Raw genomic sequence first — 21,172 nt, forward strand, 5'->3', positions numbered from 1 at the left:
CCATTCCATCTCCCAAAGCTGAAAAACCTTACAGCGTAATAATGATCACAGGTCAGTTACAGGGATGCTGATCTCCAGAAGCAGTTTCTGTGTAGCCTGTTTGGCCAGCCTGTTGGCAAGTTCATTTCCTGGGATTCCAACATGGCCAGGGGTCCACACAAACACCATGAAATGACTGGACTGTTCCAGGGCATAGATGGACTCCCAGACGGTCACTACCAAAGGATGGCGGGGATAACACTGGTCGATAGCTTGTAGGCTGCTCAAGGAGTCGGTACAGAGAAGAAACGACTCGCCAGGCCATAAGCACAAGAAATGGCTGCCAGCTCTGCAGTGAAAACACTGCAGCCATCTGTCAAGGAGTGCTGTTCAATAAGTCGTCCATGAACGCGAAGCCAACGTGACCATCAGCCATCGAGCTGGCAGTGTAAATCACTTCCTGGTCCCGGTACATGTCAAGAATTGAGATAAAGTGACAGCGGAGAGCCGCAGTGTTAACTGAGTCCTTACAACCATGTGAAAGGTCCAGGTGAAGCTTCGGCATTGGTGTACACCACGGAGGTGTACGTGAATGGACCTCGAGTATAGGTGGTAAAGGCAAGGACTCCACTTCAGACAGAACAGATCAGACGCGAACCGCAGACGTAAGCTCTGACCTGGGCCTCCGATGCAGGATATGAACTGCCGTGGATGGGAAAAGTAGACGATAATTCGGATGCTCAGAAGAACTACGAATGTGTGCAACATAACCGGTGAGCAGTTGTGTGCGCCTAACCTCCAATGGAGGGACTCTGGCCTCCACCAGGACGCTGGTCACTGGACTCATTGTAAAACTACTGTTGCCAGTCGAATCCCATACTGGTGCTCTGGGTCAAGTAAACACAATGCAGAGGGTGCCGCCGAACCGTAAACCAGACTCCCATAGTCAAGGCGGGATTGAACAAGGGCTCTGTAGAGCTGCAGCAGCGTAGAGCGATCTGCACCCCAGTGGAGGGCATTGAGGTGCTGCCATCACTTCCACTGCAGCTGATGAAGATGAGGAGAAGCCACGTCAACAGGGCATCAAAAAAGAGTCCTAAGAATCTGTATGTATCCATTACACTGAGTGAGTGTCATGAAGGTAAATACTGGTTCCGGATGAACAGCACAGCGCCGACAGAAGTGCATGACACATGACTTTGTGGCTGAAAACTGAAAACCGTGGGCTAGAGCCAATGGCTGCACCTTATGGATGGCTCCCTGCAGGCGCCACTCGGCACCACCAGTACTGGAGGAGCAGTACGAAATGCATAAGTCTTCTGCATACAGATGGTGAGACAGACGGCCTGACAGCTGCTGCTAGACCATTAATGGCCACTAAAAATAGAGATGCACTCAGTACAGAGCCCTGTGGGAAAATAGAGGTGGGACACCTCCACGCTCGCACCAACGTGGTGACCAAACCAAAAGTTCTACTGTCACCTCTGTCAACATGTTAGTTATCTAATAGGTGAATCACATGATGCTGGGCTGTGATGTTATCCATGCGTCTGGGTAAGACTACGCATTAACACGGTCCATCAGGTGATAGTGAACGACATGCGAATGAGGGTAGCAATTTGAAGAGCAGAGGGTAAAAAGTGCCAAGGCTCGTGCCGTGGGAAAAAAACCTGTGCGACAGTCGGATGGGTAGTAAGAGCAATAGTGCCTTACTAGCTGTGATAGTTCGTGCAAGGTTGGGTTTGTTGGTGTGGGTATCATGCATCATTACTGTGGCAGGCGATGGCGATGTATCCCGGTTTGCTGCAGCTGCTGCATTCCTGGAACAATCGAGATCATTATATATTAGTGGGAGATCGGACACAGATCATCTCACTGTGTGGGGTGTGTGTGTAGCTTGTCTGCATGTAGTGTACAGTATGGCTTCCCTGCGTGGTGCCAGTTATTCGGCAAGTGTGTTCCGACTGGATATCCAGTAATGGTGGCTGATTAACAGGGGCTCACCTGTACTGTTGTGTTTGCGTGTACTTGGCCATAGATGTTAGGTCCTTGCAAGTATGTGTTTTGGTCTCTTATGTTTCCATCTATGGTTGTGGTCGTCGTTCTCCAGATTCAGAATGAATGGGTTCTGTGAATGTCTGGACTTTCTGTATATTCTTGTCATGAGTTTGTGGATTACCTCCGTGAGAGTCTCATGTCGGTATTCCTGGTGAAGATCCGCAATGCGTGTGTATCGTGGAGCATTACTTATGATTTTGAGTACTTTGTTTTGTATGATCTGCAGATGGCGCAGGTGTGTGGGCGCAGTGTATCCCCAGACAGAGGCTGCGTACGTCATCAGGGGTCGAATAAGTGTCATGTACATGGACCTCGACACCCTTCTGTTCAGTGTGCTACACCTGTTGCACATAGGGTAGAGCTGTTTGAGCCTCGCGCTTGCTCTGTTGGTCATGTGTTGTATGTGGTCCCCCCAGAGTAATTTCCGGTCGAGCCAGACACCGAGGTATTTAACTTTCTCGCGGAACCGCATTGGGTATGCATGTAGAGTTATTGGTCTGCAGTATCGGTGTTTGCGCAGTTGCTTTGGTCTTCTAGTGAACAGAATGGCTTCACATTTGTCAACGTTTACTCTAACATGCCATTTCTCTAACTGAGGCTCAGCCACTCTAAGTGCGGTCTGTAATCGTGATGTAATGTTTGATGGTTTCCAGTCTTGCACGAGGATAGCTGTGTCATCCGCGTAGATTGCAATTGTTGTGTTGTATGTGGTTGGGAGATCGTTTATGTAGAGGTTAAACAGTAGGGGCCCTAGGATGCTCCCCTGGGGTACTCCCGCGTGTATACCGTGTTGTGTTGATTGTTTTCCCTGCACGTCAGTGTTGAAACTCCCTTCTATGAGGTATCCTGGGGGTTCTTGTGTAGGTGCGTTTTCCTGTATAGTGTGCGTTTCTTCGCAGCATGCGACTTCCAGCAGTGGGGTCGTGTTGTTTGGGGGCATAAGTGTTGGCAACGATGCTTGTTGGTTTTCTGGTGTTGTCTGTGTCTGTTGTGTAGCTGTTGCAGCGGTTGTTTTGCGTGCATGTGAAGGGTGCTGAGGTTTTGGGGCCTGTGCCGTTCCGCCAGGGCATACAACTGTGGCAAACATTACGCTGTTCCTAACTGGGTTCGGTGCTGGCCTCGGACATGGGATGTTGTGCTGTGCCCTGTGCTTGTCTTGCTTACACTTCAGCGCCTGTTTGTATATACTGCACTGCCTGAAACTGGCCACATGGGGCCCATTGCAGTTGGCACAACGGTTTTGGTTTGGCTGTGTTTGTGTGCATGTGTCGGATTTGTGATTGCCAGCACATCCACGGCAATGAGTTGCCAGGCAATAACGAAGGGCCGAGTGGCCGAATTGCTGGCAGTTGTTACATTGTTGGGAGACCATGGGTGGTTCGTAGTGTTCCACACATACGTCCATCCACAGAAACCTCTTTATCTGCAAGATGGCACGGGAATCAGCCGTGTTGGCCAACTCAACCTTATAATATGGTAGTGGTGCATGTGTGCAGAACCCCGTCATCCGGGAGGCATTTTTACTCTTGAATCCCAGATAACAGAGCACCGCCTCTACTGTCTCGTTAGGGGTACTGGGATCCACTCCCTTGATCACGTATTGCCGGGTTCTCTCATCCAGCATTCTGTACCTGTAGTGTTCGATCTTCCTACCTTTGAGGAAGGTCAGAAGATCTTTGTATTCATTGTCTGTGGCAACGTACAGTGAGGCCCTATCCCCAGAGTACTTTGCGTGTAATGTGCTGTTAATGTGCCTTTCACAAATGCAGTGTTAAAGGCACTAAGGTTCCCATAGTTTTGTATAACAATTGGAGGGAAACCAGTCTTGTGTTGTGTGGGCACAGCTGTGGCTTCGTGTGCTTTGTCGTTATTCACCACAGCCATGTTTGTGCTTAATTTTGTGTTGTTGTTGTTAGCCAGAGATGTGCTAGTTGGTGTAGGCAACAGCACCTTTCGGTTACCTAGCAAGTTTGGTTGCTCGCTTGTCTGCCTTGTTTTCTTTGGTTTGTGTCTAGGGCCCTCCACCTGACAGGGCTCTGTGTACTGGTTTTCTGGGTCCACTTCCGCCGCCGCTGCCTCGATCTCTCGAGGCTGTGGCGTCGGTGGGACAATGGTGCATGTCTGTCCAGTTACAGGGGAATGTAATGTGATGTTTAGAGTTGCTGTTTTTGTGGGTGAGACGTCCACCCCGAAAAGTTTGGTGATTAGCTGGTGTGACTTGAGCTGCTTTTGCACTTTCGCACCAAGCTGCTGACCGTCGCCAGCCGCTCCCTTGCCTTCGGTAGTGGGCAGGGCACGAGTTTCGGTGGGTGCAGTTAATCCTCGCACCTCTTGTGTTGCAGTCTTGCTGCAGGTAACGACAGGAGAAGTGCTAGCAGCATCCGCCATCTCTCACGGATGATTTATTAGGTATGGAGGGGGGGGCGACAATTCTGCTTTTCTCGAAATGTGAGGAAAGTGTATGCTGTTCCCTATGGAAGTGGGAGTTCCCTATGTTCTAACATGTGCTGCTAGTTCAAGTGCGGCACCTAAAGGAGGTGCAGAAGAGGAAATGCCTGCAGCACGCGGGTGTGATCCTGTGAAGGAGCCCTCATACTGCCTCAGAGTCCCTGAAAGAACGTGCTAATCATGTTGGGGGTGTCGGGTAACCGGAAGCTACCGGGAGCTGTGAGCCAAAGCTCTTTCGCGGGAGTCTGCGACAGGTTGCACAGCTTTGTGTCGGAGGGGAGCAGGCTCAGCCCTTTGGCACTCGCCCGGTTGCCGCTGGGCGGCTACGCCGGGCGACTGGCGGTGGAGCGCTGGTAGCGGCCGACTGGCACGTGGCCGGCTGGGGGGGGGTAGCATACGAGGTACGGCTGCTGGTGGTTGGCAACTGCGCTACGAGGTCCTCTCCACTTGGCATCTGTCTGACGACGGTGGTGCAGTGCAGTCCTGTGGGACCCCATTCTCCTGCATATGGGGGTACTATGGGAGGACCAACTTGGACATGGGAAGTACGGAACGATAGAAAATTTTGTATAAAAATCAGGAGCGAGCCCCGGAGACCACACTCGTAATGTGGTAGGGATATGATATCGCCATGTCATAAGCGTTTTGTTAATCAAAAAAGATGGCAACCAGGTGTTGGCATCTGGTAAAGGCTGTTCAGATGCAGACTCGAGGGAAACTAGATTATCAGTGGTAGAGGAACCATGGCGGAAACCACCCTGGAATGGAGCCAGTTGGCCAAGTGACTCCAGGACCTAACACGACCACCGACTTACCATATGTTCTAACAGCTTACAAAAATATGTTGGTGAGGCTGATGGGCTGATAGCTATCCACATAAAGCGTGTTTTTACTGGGTTTTGAGCACTGGAATAATGGCGCTCTCCCACCATTGCAATGAAAAGACACCATCGCACCAGCCCCAGTTGAAGATGATGAGGAGATATCACTTGCAGTCGGACGAGAGATGTTTGATCATCTGACTGTGGATCTGATCTGGCCCAGGAACTGTGTTGGGGCAACGTGCAAGGATGCTGAGGAGCTCCCACTCTGTAAATGGAGCATTACCTGGTTCACTGTGATGTTCAGTGAATGAGAAGGCTTTCCTTTCCATCCACTGTGACACAGAGGCTCGAGTGTAGTGCTCAGCAAAGTGCTCAGCAAAGTGCTCGGCAATTGCGCTTAGATAACACACCATTGATGTTAATGCCAGTAGCACCTGTCGGGATCTGGTACTTGGAAACATGTCTGATCTTCGTCCAGACTTGGGAAGGTGACATATGGCACCCAATGGCCGAGATGTACCTCTCCCAACCCTTCTGTTTCAATCTTTTCATAAGCTGGTGAATGTGGGCATGGAGCTGTTTAAAAGCTAGGGAAGGATGCTGCGTAGGTTGCTGTAGAGCTTGCCGATGCTCTTTAATGGCCTCAGTGACTTCCGGCGACCACCAGGGTACTGACTTTCTCCGGGGGCAAACCTGTTTGTTTGCCCTCTCACTTCTCTTTAGGAGCTTGCTGGGAGGACTTCACCGGAGTAGCTTCAGGCACAGAGGAAGACAGTGAAGCTTTTTGTCCAGCAACTTTTGGCTCCTTTAGTCACTGGTGAGTGTCCGCTGTGGCATTAGTAGAGACCTTGGGAGAGAGGGCCCCAAGGGACCCCATCCGCACGAGAGGAGCTGGAGGAGGCTGTTGTTTCTCCAGCTGGGGGAAGGGGACAGATATCCCCTGCATGTGGTGGTGGTGGTGGGGGGGGGGGGGGGGGCTGCTCCCGAAGTTGGTACTTTGGGAGCAAAGGAAGGAGATTTTGGTCCCTACCACCAAGGGGCGGATGTATTCTGGAGGCCCGGATGGTCCACTGTTCATGGCACAGAGTGTGGTATGACTGGTACTCGAGATGGCGATGGTAATGTAGCTGCAACGTATGTGGACGTCAACCGAATGGGTTGTAATTGTTCAGATTTAAGTTTAGCCTCTTGGTAAGTCAACTGGTCCAGGGTCTTGTACTTTAATTACTTTCTGCTTCTTTTGGAGTACTGTGCAGTCTGGCGAGCAAGAGGAGTGCTGCTCTCTGCAGTTGATACAAGTGGGAGGAGGTGCACAATGAATCACCCTGGATAGTGGGTGCAGAGAAATCCAATACTGTCATGGGAAAAAGAGCACAGGAGACAATGGAAGAAGATGACATACCCCGGAAAGCTTTTGTATGTCCATCCTTTAAGCAGGAGGTCTCTGGGACAATGGCCGTTTATTATCGTGTCAAATAAATAAAAACGCCAACAGCCATCCTTACGATTTTATTTTATTTTATTTTGTCGCTACCAGTTTCAACGCTGTAGCGACAAATAAAGGAAAATCAGAAGGACAGCGTAGGTGTTATTATTTATTTGTCTCGATACCCCGGAAAGTGTCCTCACCCAAATAGTTGAATTGCAGATGGAGACGCAAATCCGTGACAAGAGGTTCAGGAGATCGAATCAAAGGGCACTTGGGATAACTCGTGCACCACATAAGGCGTCCTTCCCTATGTGGCCCACACTTCTGTAGAATTTGGTAAGTGGCAGGTCAAACCATAAAATGGGACCTGAACTTACAGGGCCGAAAAGTGTGAGACTCGTTCAAGTCGCCTCGTACGACAGGCAGGGATACCTCGGACCTGTTCTAACCTGATGTGCAGCTGACTTACTACTGGCTTGGAATCAATTGGTGCCCTGAATGTATGAATTCTGGCTCCTGCCCAAGTAGTCAAGGGCTTTTACTTTGGCTAACTGAATCCACTGTGGTATAAAAGTTTTGAAGTACCCAGCATCTCCACCAAACAACACTGAGTTGTAACCTCCAAGTCCAAATCCGAAAGCTGGATCAGTGAAGTAACACACTTTGCAGTGAAGGCACAATTATTAAGAAAACCAAGGTACATCCACAAGATAACTGGTCTCCCAGATGGAGAATGAAGTTATTTATACAGACACAGAATATTCCAGAGATACAAATATTATAAATATAAGATATTTCAAAAATCTACCAGAAATGAAAAATAACATATAATGGCTAGTGGTCAGGTTTGAACAAGCAACCTACAGCACACCAGCCAGTTACACTAGCCACTACGCTACACTGGTGGCACCAGAACTCATGACATTGCTCTCTCTCCTGGGAAAACTGACCCACAGTTTCAGAAGTCCTCATGCGAGGCAACTTACAGAACTCTGGAACTAGATCTTGCCACTGCCCCTCTATATGGCGGCATTGGTGGAACCTCACATTTTGGTTGTTATGTTACATCCTCTTCACTGTGACGAGCATTGACAGTAGCTTAGTGTCATCAACAAATAATTGTGCTCAGCTACCACTCCAGACAATGCAGGGAAGGAAGCTACTACTGAACTGTCAATGCAAAATAACTGGAGCCAGGAACAATGTCACCAAGTAATAGCCATTCTGCTCTCCATTTTCAGAGCCAAGTGGCTCATGATAAGACAAATACAAACACTGGAGACCATCTACCAACTAGCCAGCATTGATACAGAGTCTCCAGCTGAATGACAGATACTCTGGGAGGATGCTGCAAGTTGACATCATCGAACCTTCAGAGAGTCTTTGGTCCTAGTCTGTAGTCCTTGTGCAGAATAAGGAGAATACATGCTATTTCTGCATTGACTACCAATGAATGAATAAAATAAAAAAATAAAAAATATGTTCGTCCACTGCCAAGCACTGACGACACCTCGGACTGCTTGAAAGGAGCAAAGTATTTTTCTACAATGGACATGAAAACAGGCTACTGCCAAATCGAGGTTGATCTGCTGACCAGAGAAAGATGGGTTTCATAACTCCTGATGGCCACTATGATCTCAAAATTACATCATCTAGACTATGTAAAGCTTTATCCATCTTTGAACATATGATGGACAACCTGCTTTGACACATTTGACTTTGCTCTCTGGATGATATAAGCGTTTTTTCCCCCCAAATACATTTGAAGAACATCTAAGCAACATGATAACCGAGTTGAAGTGTGTTTAGACTGCAGGTCTCCACCTGAAGCCAAAGAGGTGCCTCTTCATCACCCAAGAAATAAGAACCTTGAGGCATCTAGTAAATAGTGATGAAGTCAGTCCTGATCAAGAGAAAATAAGAGCATAAGAGGACACAAAATAAGAGCAGTCACAGATTTTTCGACTCCTCAGATAATTCATGACGTGAAAAATTTCCTCATACTATGGCGATACATAAAGGACTTCTGTACCCAGGCACATCCCTTACAAGAACAACTGCAGACAGGTCAATTTTCCCAGAATGAGGCACAGGAAATATTTTTGCTTGTCCTTAAATATGTGTTAACATCTTCTCCACTTCTAGTATTGTATGACAAGAATGCCTAGGCAGAACTTCACACCAATGCTAACTGTTTTGGGATAGGAGTACTTCTATGAGGGGCAGTCAAATGAAAACCAAATACCTGCCACAACAGGGCCATAGGATGGTTCCATTCAAAACTAATCACTACACGTGCTAAGAATTTATCCCACTGGGAGACGAGGTGATGAATTCCTGTTTCATAGAATTCAGTGGGCCGCCGATGGATCGACAACCGCACCTACTCTTGTACTTCATCATTTCTTCCAAAGTCCACGCACGCCTTTCCTCAGCAGAGGCAGCAATCAGTGTTTTCCATTGATGCTGGTGAGCCCAATGAAATGGCTGAAATGATTTGACCGAGTTGCCAAATACAATACAATGACACTTCTGGAGTAGAATATAAACTACCAGTTATACAGTTTCTAGGTTTCACTAGTAATCTTGTTAATTTTTATACAGTTTGATAAAGTCATGAGAACCTTATTGTTCTTATTTCAGGTGTATACAAACAAATTTTTTTTTAGCTTTTTGCAGTGCTATGTGGATGTAAACTTGATTGGAAATGCTTCATAACACTGCTACCCATGGTCGTGTGATGTCCATCTACTTACGAAATTCCAAACAGAAATGCGATGAAAGGCGTACGGGCAGAGTAAACACCAAGTGTGCGTTTTTTACATCATCATAGCTGCACATGCTCATGCGCCTGCCTTCTGGCACTCTCTGGCAACTGCTCAAATGAACCTCTTTCTAACAGGTCACGGGAAAATTTGTGAATGGTTTAAGAAGCATTGCTTTCAAAGTAAATTTCCTTTTGCACAAGATGAATTATGTTACGCATGAGGCGGTGCAATGAATTTCTTAGATCATAGAGTCTTTGACTCTCATTCAAACCATAACACTTTGAGGACCAGCCACATAGAAAAATTTTGGGCCCAGAATACCAGCCATTGATGCTTATTTCAAACTTTTGTGTTTGATAGGTCTTCAAGGGGTGACATATGCTAAAAAAGACCAATATTGTGCATGAAACCATAACTTTTCTTGTAGCTATACTATATGTATATTAATTTAAACTGTGAACTTTTCCTATTTATGTGTTTGTGCTACTTATCTGTAGAGGTTAATAAAAAAATAAATGGAGAAGAGAGACCGTGAAAAAGGGAAAGAATGAAAAGCAAATCGGACTTTGTATTACAGAAAAGCTATTGGACTTCGTTATTCGGAAAAGCTATTGTTGGGGTGGTCCTTGTGGCGTTTTTGAGCAAAAGTTAAACCAATTTCCACTACAAAATTTTTTGAAAAAGAACAGAGAACAACAAAATGTAACTGACAGGGGGAAATGGCGTAGCTTAGAGTTCATTCTTTACCAGGTTAACAAGTCTTCTTTTGTGCGGCACCCAGGTCTTCAAAAATCTCCTTCAATTCTGCGTGAAAAGTCTGTTCCGAAATCTTGCAATCGTCCAGGAATCACTACTTTATACCAGTTAAAATCATCTTGATACTGTATGCAATTTAATTTACTTTGCTACTTCCATCCTCCGAATTTCTTAACAACTTCCACAATATGTCTACACATTAAAATCAGATCAAGACTAGCTAATAAGTTTTTTACGTCAGCATCAGATCACGTCTGCCGTAAGCTTCGGCTATCAAGAGACAATTACAGGCTCTAAAGCCAGCAGACCTGTATTACGTGCCACGAATAGAAAACAAAAAAAAGAGTTACAATTTTAGTAGTTTCTCTGCCGTCGAGCACCCATACCGCTGCGACGGGATATTTTTTATCTGAGGGAACGAGTGTAGCGCGGCGAAATTCAAAGTCCCGCTACATATCTGTGATATTACTATTGGCTGACTACATCTGCTGTCATTGGCTGGTGAGATAATGTAACATGAGCTACAATTGGTTACAGAAACACATCACAGTCTTGATTTCAGTGCTTTGGAAACTAATGTGCTGTGTTTAGTGGAATTCGTATTTATACAGGGTGTTTATAAATGAATATCGGAGTTTTAATGCTTTATAATATTTATTTTATTAAACTTACAGTTATAAATAATATGTCAAATGAGAGAGCAGCTCAAACAGTTTTCCCAAGAACCTTATAAAAGTTCAATGTGAGCACTATTTGTCACACGGCATACATTAAGTCTATAGCTGAGTTCTTCCCTAACGTTGATCAGTGTGTCTTCAGTGATTGTAGCAACAGCTGCTTCAATCTGGTTTCTTAATTCAGGCAGGTCTGCTGGTAGTGGAGGCATGTACACACAATCCTTAATGAAGCCCCAAAGGAAAAAATTGCACGAAGGTCGATTGAATGTGGAGGCCATGCAAAGCAAGCCCTGTCATTGGGCCCCTTACGGCCTATCTAACGCTTGGGTACAGTGAAGTTCAGCCAATCGCGTACTTCGCTATGCCAGTGAGGTGTTGCACCATCTCGCTGGAAAATGAAGTTCTCTGGCTCATCTTCTTCCAACTGAGGGAAGAGCCATTGCCTAGTGTACCAAGGTAAGAAGTGCCAGTTACAGAAGGTTCACTAAAAAAGAAAGGCCCATAAACTTTCCACTGGGATACGGCACAAAAAACAGTCACTTTAGGGAATCTCACTGCATTTGTACCACCTCGTGAGGATTTTATGACTCCCAGATGTGCACATTGTGAGTGTTAACATGTCCACTAATGTAAAAGTCGATTCATCACTGAAGACTATATGATCCATAAAAATCTTCATCATCATGAAATAACATTTTGTTTGCGAAGTTGGCACGTAATACAGGTCTGCTGGCTTTAGAGCCTGTAATAACTGTAAATGGTAAAGACATAATTGTCTGCGTTTTCTTAAAACTTTCCAAACAGTCGACACGGAACCTGTAATTCATGACTAGCCTTCCGGACTAATTTCTTTGGGCTATCAGTGAACGACTCTCTCACTTGCTCAACAGTCTCTTCACTAACTCTTGGTTGTCCTGTGCTCTTCCCTTTACAAAGACAGCTGGTATCTTGAAATTGATGATACCATCTACGAATGTTATTATCACTTGGAGGCTCACAATTGAACTTCAGCTGGAATGCACATTGCACAGTAACTACAGATTTGGTCTCTGCAAACTGCAAAACACAAAATGCTTTCTGTTCACTAGTCGCCATCTTCACCACTACCGCTATTTAGCGGATTGCAGCAGAAACATTGCACACTGCGCATGCGCACTGGTGCCAAACACAATTGTTTGAGCTGCTCTTTCATTTGACATATCATTTATATCTGTAAGTTTAATGTAATAAATATTATAAAGCATTAACACCCCAATATTCATTTATAAACACCCTGTACTTTTGTAATACGAAAATATGCAGTGTATATATTGCTGCACATCAAATATCTTTCCAAAATGTATTATTTTTTTGTTGGGTTTGATTTCCTATAGTGCCGGGAAGGTCTGTGCCGGTGAACCTTTACCATTCGAAGGGCTGATAAGTTTCACAGTTCTGAGGAAAAGAATACTGTCACTTGATGCGGAGAAAGTGTACTTTAACCTGGAAGAATAAGTAATTTCACCCAGGGAAAAACGTATTTTTAATCAGGAAATTTGTGAAAAATCTGGGAATTTTTTTTCCTTGTCCACATATACACCATGTCATAATTTGCTTTTAGTGTAATTTAAATTGCCTTAAACTGAAATTGTACAACAGCACTAAAAATAAACAAAGGAGTTGACAACTGCAGGCAATTATGGATCATGATACCTTCCGAGGGTTACTAATTATTATGTATTAACTGAATTACCTTCTTATGAATTTATGTTAGTGCTCTATGCTGATGCTTAGTCTCTTTTTGAGGGTTCCTAATTATTATGTATTAACTGAATTACCTTCTTATGAATTATATGTTTAGTGCTCTATGCTGATGCTTACTCACCGAGCCAGTTGTTTGTTAGATTGACAAAGAGGATTAGCAAACCCAGAAACTATGTATTCAGGTAAGTTATAGAAAAGGTGGCTGGTAAAATACATTTTTAATTATTATTCAGTACATGGAAATCTCCAATTTCCTGCTCTATGCCATAGGCAATTACCAAAAAGTTTTAGATTTCCTTATTCCTTTTACGTGTTGCAGCAATTGATCAGATGTTACAGACCAAATTTGCTTTATTACATCACATTTTATTTGATGTTGTTGTGTCCAGCCCCTGCAAATTCCCCAGGCCATCTTATTTCTGGACCTTCACTCTGCAATGTTAATTTCACATTAATCATTGTTTTGTGAAGGCTGGCTCTTCTCTTCTTTAGGGAATATGGTCTAGAGAGATGTAAAAACTGTATCCTGATTTTTGATAGAGAAGGGTTACCATGATTTATTGATTGTTGAATCCTAGAAATGCAATGGCTTTGTCATCACCATCATAGTCTGTGATGTGTCTTTAGCAACAGGCTGTGATTCACAGTGGCCTATTTATTAGGTTGTCTCAGTCTTGTAGGCTGCTTGTATTTTGTGCGCTGTTTCTCCACTGTTCTGACAATTTTATGTAACTGTGGAGTACCATACTGGCAAGACACTGACTTGTGGAGGAGAATAACCTTTATACTGAAAAGTATCATATAATGCCGGTGGCTAAGTAGGATATGCGGGAGAAGTCTATTTCTCTGTGATAATTGTCAGCAGTGGCTGATAAGTGTACCTCTCATATCTTGTGGATTGATTTAATGTCTCCTGCCTGATCATTCCTCTTGTGAATGACAAGATTTCCTCTATGGAGTGACATTGATCAGCTACTTACATTGCTTGCTACCATGTTTGTTCTTTTCTTATCCGACTGTTACCAACATTATTGTTCTGTTCACTACAGACCTGCTTTCATGGAGGAGTTTGAACACTTAGAGGCAGTGCTGCGCGACCTCTATACAGACTATGTGGTACGGTTTCGCAGCTTAGCCTATTTGGAACAGCAACAAGAAGACGCTGAGCTTGCAGAACAGGAACGCATGGAAGAGCAACAGGTACAAATGTGTAGATAAAAAATGTGTCTGTTGAAGAGCTACATACACTGGCAACATCCAATGTTCTGTTCATAGCACATTAAGAAAAATTGTTAAAGGAATTTATGAACTTGTCACCATTCATGTCACTAGAATTCACCCTCCTGACTGTGAACTCTTTTACGAAGTCTTTCTGAAATTTCTTTGTAGTAATATTGGTTAACTGTTTGTCGTGGAGGCACCCACTCTTTATGAACAATTCCCTAGGAATCAAAGACACACACAAGCATGAATTTCACTTTTGACTTTGACATGTGAGCTTTTTTTGGTCTGGATGATCCCTTTGGGCACCATTGCGAACTTTGGTATTTTGTCTCTGGATCGTACTGAAAAAACCAACTTTCATCACCAGTGATAACACGGCTCAACAATTCTGGGTTGATTTCCATTTGCAATAACAGATCAGCTGCCACATTTTTCCGGGTTTCTTGCTGTTGTGGTGTGAGATTTTTGGGGACCATTTTTGCACAAATCTTTCTCATACCAATATCTTTAGTTATTATTAAACAAACCGTTTCTCGATTTATGTTCAGTTCTTCTGCAATCATTTTCATGGATAATCTTCAATCAGATCGTACGAGTTCACACGCCCTGGCCAAGTTGACATCCGTCCGTGAGGTTGATGGTCGTCCTCTGCGGTCTTCGTCTTCAACATTTGTTCTGCCTTCACTAAACATTTTATACCAACGAAAAACTTGAGCTCGTGACATAACCTCCTCTCCAAAAGCCTTCTGAAGTTTACCATAAGTTGTTATCGCATTTTCACCTAGTTTAATGCAAAAAGAAATGGCATGCCATTGTGCAATATTATGCGGTTCCATTTCCGTGACGAGAGACACAAACACGTGTTAACTTATTACTGCACAACTCACGACTGAGCTGTTGCATCGATGTGCTGCTTGGACTAGATGCAGCTTATAGACTGAGGTCAAATATATTGTGCCTATGCAGCCCTGCAGGGTTGCCACATCTTGCAAAGAAAATCAGTCTCATTACTTTATTGTCACACCTCGTATGTCCAGTTGTGTGTCATTCAGCTACGGCTGACTATTTGTGCATTCTAAGATTGAGATTAAAGTAATAAAATTAGCAGAAAATATGGTGCTTTGGAAGAGTTGCTGTTTCTGCACTTGAGCTAAATACTTTAGTTGTTGTTTATCTGCTGCAGGTTCCTTAATGTTGAAATGAGTACACCAATTTTATCCCAGAGTCAGATTTGTCTGTGTGCTATGAGAACTAAGTAAAGTCCAGGATGGAATAACAACAATATTGTGAGAAGGGTAGACTGCTACTCACCATATAAAGGAGACATTGGGTTGCAGACAGGCACAATCAGAAGACTGCTATACATTTAGGCTATTGGCCAAGAGGGCTTTCTTCCGAAGTAGAAAACAGACACTTATTGACACAAGCACAACTCTCTCACACATTACCACTGTCCAGGCAGTCTGGCCTCAGCAGCCAGACATTCTTTAGTTTTGAATTTATCAGGTCGTACATGAGCTGCAGATGACCAAGACAGAGAAGTGATTCTTGGCATTGTAGCTCTCAGGAGCACCCTGGGATGCCCTCTGTGTGAGGCACCCCTGTGCATTTATGAGTCGCAGCCCACGATTTGTGCATGTGCAACTCTGGGCCATATAGTAGTGTAGTTTGCATACTTGTGGTCAGATTTCAGGGCATACAGTTTCCTCTGCTGATAAGTTTGCAGTTTTGATAATACCGAGTATATACACTATGTGATCAAAAGTATCCTGACACCCCCAAAAACATATTTTTTTCATATTAGGTGCAGTGTGCTGCCACCTGCTGCCAGGTACTCCGTATCAGCGACCGCAGTAGCCATTAGACATAGTGAAAGAGCAGAATGGGCTGCTCTGTGGAACTCACAGACTTTGAATGTGGTCAGGTGATTGGATGTCACTTATGACATATGTCTGTATGTAAGAGTTTCACACTCCTAAACATCCCTAGGTCCACTGTTTCTGATGTGATAGTGAAGCGGAAATGTGAAGGGACACGTACAGCACAAAAGCGTGCAGGCCGACCTCTTCTGTTGACTCGTAGAGATAGCTGACAGTTGAAGAGGGTCACAATGTGTAATATGCAGACATCTATCCAGACCACCTCACAGGAATTCCAAACTGCATCAGGATCCACTGCAGGTACTATGACAGTTAGGCAGAAGGTGAGAAAACTCGGATTCGTGGTCAAGTGGCTGCTCGTAATCCACACATCGTACCAGTAAATGCCAAACGGCACATCACTTGGTGTAAGGAGTGTAAACATTGGACAGTTGAACAGGTGACAAACATTGTACAGAGTGATGAATCGTGGTACACAATGACAGGGTGTGGGATGCCCAGTGAATGTCATGTGCCAGCGTGTGTAGTGCCAACAGTAAAATTCAGAGGCGGTGATGTTATGGTGTGATTGTGTTTTTCATGGAGGGGCTTGCACCCCTTGTTGTTTTGCGTGGCACTATCAAAGCACAGGCCTACGTTGATGTTTTAAGCACCTTCTTGCATCCCACTGTTGAAGAGCAATTCAGGGAGGGCGACTGCATCTTTTAAGATGATCGAGCATCTATTCATAATGCACAGCCTGTGGTGGAGTGGTTACATGACAATAATATCCCTGTAATGGACTGGCCTGCACAGAGTCCTGTAGAAAACCTTTGGGATGTTTTGGTTCGCCGACTTCGTGCCAGACCTCACTGACCGACATCGATACCTCTCCTCATTGTAGCACTCCGTGAAGAACGGGCTGCCATTTCCCAAGAAACCTTCCAGCACCTGATTGAACGTATGCCTGCGAGAGTGGAAGCTATCATCAAAGCTAAGGGTGGAACAACACCATACTGAATTCCAGCATTACTGATGAAGGGCACCACAACCTTGTAAGTCATTTTCAGCCCGATGTTTGGACACTTTTGATCACTTAGCATATAACCGTGGCTGTCTTCAGTTGTGCTGCCAGTCTTGATTGGGTTGCTACACAGGCAACTATTTTGAATGACTCAGAGAGATGGGTCATTTCGAGCGTGTTCGGCGTTCACGTGCTACTGTTTACACAATGATTGATAATACTAAAATCAGTACTAGGGCCCAGGAGAAAAATAAAATAAGGTGAAAGGCATTGTTTCCCATGCTGTCCTGGATGGTCCTTGTGTTTTTCCATTTAGTATTTTGAATTTTTCCTTATAAAGGATTATAAATTTAGCCATAGTGTGGGGTAGCTTAACATGGCTATTGTTCGCTGAGAAGCTATTGAGAGTATTGGTGGCATTGAAAGTTTTAAGAATAATAAGAATAGTAATCTTTTTTAGCCGCTCAGTATTTTCTTATACAATGAGCTTCGTCCATAAGTTCAATTACAGTATAAAGATGGTTATATTCTCATAACAGTGTATATGGAGACATCATAATTTACTGCATTTTAATGTTGGTGAAGTTTTTAATGAGGTTTCTGGTACATATTATTTTTGTTGTATGATGCCTTTTGTACTGAGGCTTGCAGGGGCAAGTTTGGGGTACATAGTTTTGAATGTATCAGTCTTACATGACCTGCAGAAGACCAAGGCTTCAGCAAATATTGTTCTGTATTGTAGTGTTATTGGTCCACATACCTACAATAGCGTTTTGTGCCTTAGATAACACAAGTCAGTTTAGGTATTAAGTAATGGGTACAGAAAGATAAAGCTAAAATAATAAATATATGATAATACATATAACATTCATACAGTCATATTATAAAACTAATTTAATTTATAATACTAAATTAGGAAGCTATACAATACACTCTGCACATATGACTCTCATACCTTAAACTGAAAGTTTGACAGATAGTCATACATATACAGCAGTAGCTGTCAGCTGTGGATGTTACACCCATCCCCCCCAAACCAACAAGTTAAATGTGCTCTCTTCCACTGAATCTGAAACTGAGCCACTGTGTCTCACTTTATCTGTTGGGAAATATGCTGCGTCTCATGTCAAGGGGAGGCAAAAACCAAAGGGTAGTTGTCTATTAATCATCAGCAGTTCAGACATATGGTGAATAATGAGATCCCCCCCACTAGAGAAATGGCAGCAATGGATGGAAAGGAATTCCATGTGCACTCAGGCACTGAGTATATGTGACTGGCAGCCTCATTCAGCTTGTTGAAGAGACTATTCTGACAGCCACTGAGAGGTCAGGATGCAACCAACTGCAAGATTTGGCACACTTTGGAGCAAACTGTGCCTGTTGTCTGGGATCAAAGGTCATATTTGGATCATTCCAGCAGCTACCAGAGGAGGTTGAGAATACAAGCCTTGCTCACAGAGTTCAAACAAAGCTCACAATTTGCAGCATTGTTCCCAGAACTGAGACCCTCTTGATTCCGAGTCAACTGGAAGGCTTGAATCAGAGGCCGATAATGTTCCACGATGAACAAGGCTGCGACTTCCTGGACTTGCAACATTGGGTTGAGAACTTGAGGGTCCCCCTAGGTGGGTTAGGTGTTTACTGCACAGCAGAGGCTGCTACTCAGGTAGCTGACTGTGTGTAGTGTGCACAAAACGATTTCGTGATTATCCATCCAGTCCACATAATGAGGCCCAGAAGGATCAGTGTAATATCCAAAGAACTGTCCCACACAGGTTAAAGTATTAAAATCTTAGCAGTTAACTGATCAAGTATTCACAACAAAGTGCTTGAGCTTGAAGCATTTGTAAAAAGCAGTGAACAGAAATCTGATTAAAATTAAAGATGACAGCATTGAGATTTTCGGGGAAAATTTAAGTATATATTTAACAATAGGCAAATGGGAAAAAGAGATAGTGTACCCGTCATAGAAGACAAGTAACTCAAATCTACTGAGACAGAAATTGAAGCAGCATGCAAGATTGTTTGGGCAAGACTGAGTATCACTAGCGGGCATAAAATTATAGAGAGATTTTTCTATCGACCACTAGACTCGACTCTTGATGTGATTGAAAGCCTCAGTTCACTAGTGCAGAAATTGCCAATCACAGTGCATTTATTGAAGGAGACGTTAACCATCCAATAATCAATTGGGATGATTACAGTTTTGTTAGTGGTAGGCATGAAAACATATCCTGTGAAATATTACTATATGCCTCCCCTGAAAACCACCGAGAACAGATGGTTTGGAATGCCACTCGTGATGGAAATGTGTTGTATCTAATGGCAACAAAGAGACCTTACCTCTTTTTATGATGTACACATCAAAAACTGCTATCAGTGACCTATGAGGCAGTTCTAGCAGAAATGATTACCAAACTACAGAGAAAGATATATTAGTAAACCAGATGAAGAATAGTAGTATTGTATTTCTGTGAGGAACCTGAAACTTTCAGATCAGGACTGGAGCATGTAGAGAAACTATGGCACAAGTTGAAAGGAATAGTTATCCATGCACTGAAGAGATAGGTGCAAAACAAAGCACAGGGCTACAGATGGAGAGATGCTGAATTAAATGCATTTGGCTGTCAACAGAGCAATTCACGAATTCTACAAAGACTGTCATAGCAGAATATTGTCAAAAGATATTTCACAAAACCTAAAGAAATACCGATAGTATGTAAAGGCTGTTAGTGGTACTGAAGTTAGTGTCTCACAGATGAGACAAGAACTGAAATTGATGGACAGGGTGAGCAACAATCTGCAGCTGTTTGGTGATGATGCTGTGGTATAAGGGAAGGTGTTGTTGTTGAGAGACAGTAGGAGGGTACAAGGTGACTATTTCTAGTTGTTGTGATGAAAGGCAGCTAGCTCCTGAATGTTGAAAATGCAAGTTGGTGTGGATGAGGAGGACAAACAATCCCGTGATGTTCAAATTCAATTCAGTCACTTTAATTGAATATCTAGGCATAATATGAAATGGAACGAGCACATAAGGATGGTAGCAGCAAAGGTGAGTGGTCGACTTTGGTTTATTGGGTGAATTTTTGGAAGGTGTGGTTCATCAGTAAAGGAGACCACATCTAGAACCTAGTGTGACCCATTTTTGATTACTGCTTGACTGTTTGGTATCCCCACCACCAGGTCAATTAAAGGGAGACAGCGCTGGAACTCAGTAGTGTGCTGCTAAATTTGTTACCGGTAAGTTCGATCGTCAGGTGAATGTTACTGATGTGCGTCGTGAATGCAAATGGGAATCACTGGAGGGAAGATGACATTCTTTTTGTGGAAGACTGTTGAGAAAATTTAGGGAACTGTCATTTGAAGCTGACTGCAAAATGATTCTACTGCCACCAATATACACTTTGTGGAAGAATCATGAAGATGACATCAGGTAAATTAAGGCTCATATGGAGGCATATTGACCATCAGTCTTCCCCCGCTCTCTTTGCAAGTGGAACAGGAAAGGAAATTACTAGTAGTGGTATGAGGTACACTCCACCATACATCATACAGTGACTTGTGAAGTTAGTTTATAGATGTAGCAAAGCAAAAAAACTAATATGCTCAACTAACCACTTTAGAAAGGAAAACCCAGGATTATTGCCTCAATTTAATTCTCTTACTGAAAAGATGTGTGAAATAGTTATTACTATTAGGGGCATTGAGAAACAGGTGTTGTTAAAACTGAACAAATGGAATCCTGATCAGATTCTATACCGCATTTGTGAATTAGTTAAATCCTACCATAGATCCCTTGAACAAAAAAGTGTGCCCAGCAGTTGGAAGAAAGGGCAGCAGAAGTTATCCACAGAACTACTGTTCAGTATCATTGACATCCATTTCTTGTAGAATCTTAGAGTATATTCTGACGTTAAACATAATGAGGTATGTCAAACAGAATGCATGGCCATTTTTACCATTAGGCAAAACAAGGTGGCAAAATTTTAGGAGCAAGCAGAAAAAATGAAAAAAGAGGAAAAATTGCAGCACTGAATTGTTTTCAAAAACATATGGAACAGTTACTTAATCAGTCTTTACTTACTTTGACAAAAGTAAACATATTGTTTCTATCTACTTCAAAACTAAAGCAGCTGCTACTGAGTACGAAACAAAAACGAATGTGAATCAAGTCACCTCTGTCAAGTGCTGGAGTGGGGCATGTGCACTGGCTTGCGATTATGTTGCGACCTGATATCATACCCCCCTCAGTCCCTCAATTTGTCTGTGTCTATGCAGATCATTTGTCAAGTGCCAGTTGTATTGAGTGGTTCTATCGATGTTTTTAATTCTACTGTTGTTTCCTGTGGATAATCGATCACATATTCACAAGTTAGGTTTTGT

General features: G+C 43.6%; 1 protein-coding gene across 2 annotated transcripts in view; it reads left to right on the forward strand.

Moving 5' to 3' along the window:
• The window catches only part of LOC126455444 (clusterin-associated protein 1), a 148,484-nt gene that overhangs the window by 76,157 nt on the left and 51,155 nt on the right, over nucleotides 1–21,172 (forward strand). For both annotated transcript variants that reach the window (XM_050091194.1, XM_050091195.1), the window contains exon 6: nucleotides 13,732–13,882. In XM_050091194.1, coding sequence (XP_049947151.1) covers nucleotides 13,732–13,882 — 151 coding nt within the window. The remainder of the gene's footprint in view (nucleotides 1–13,731; nucleotides 13,883–21,172) is intronic.

The sequence above is a fragment of the Schistocerca serialis genome, chromosome 2, assembly GCF_023864345.2.
Source record: "Schistocerca serialis cubense isolate TAMUIC-IGC-003099 chromosome 2, iqSchSeri2.2, whole genome shotgun sequence".
NCBI classification, from domain to species: domain Eukaryota; kingdom Metazoa; phylum Arthropoda; class Insecta; order Orthoptera; family Acrididae; genus Schistocerca; species Schistocerca serialis.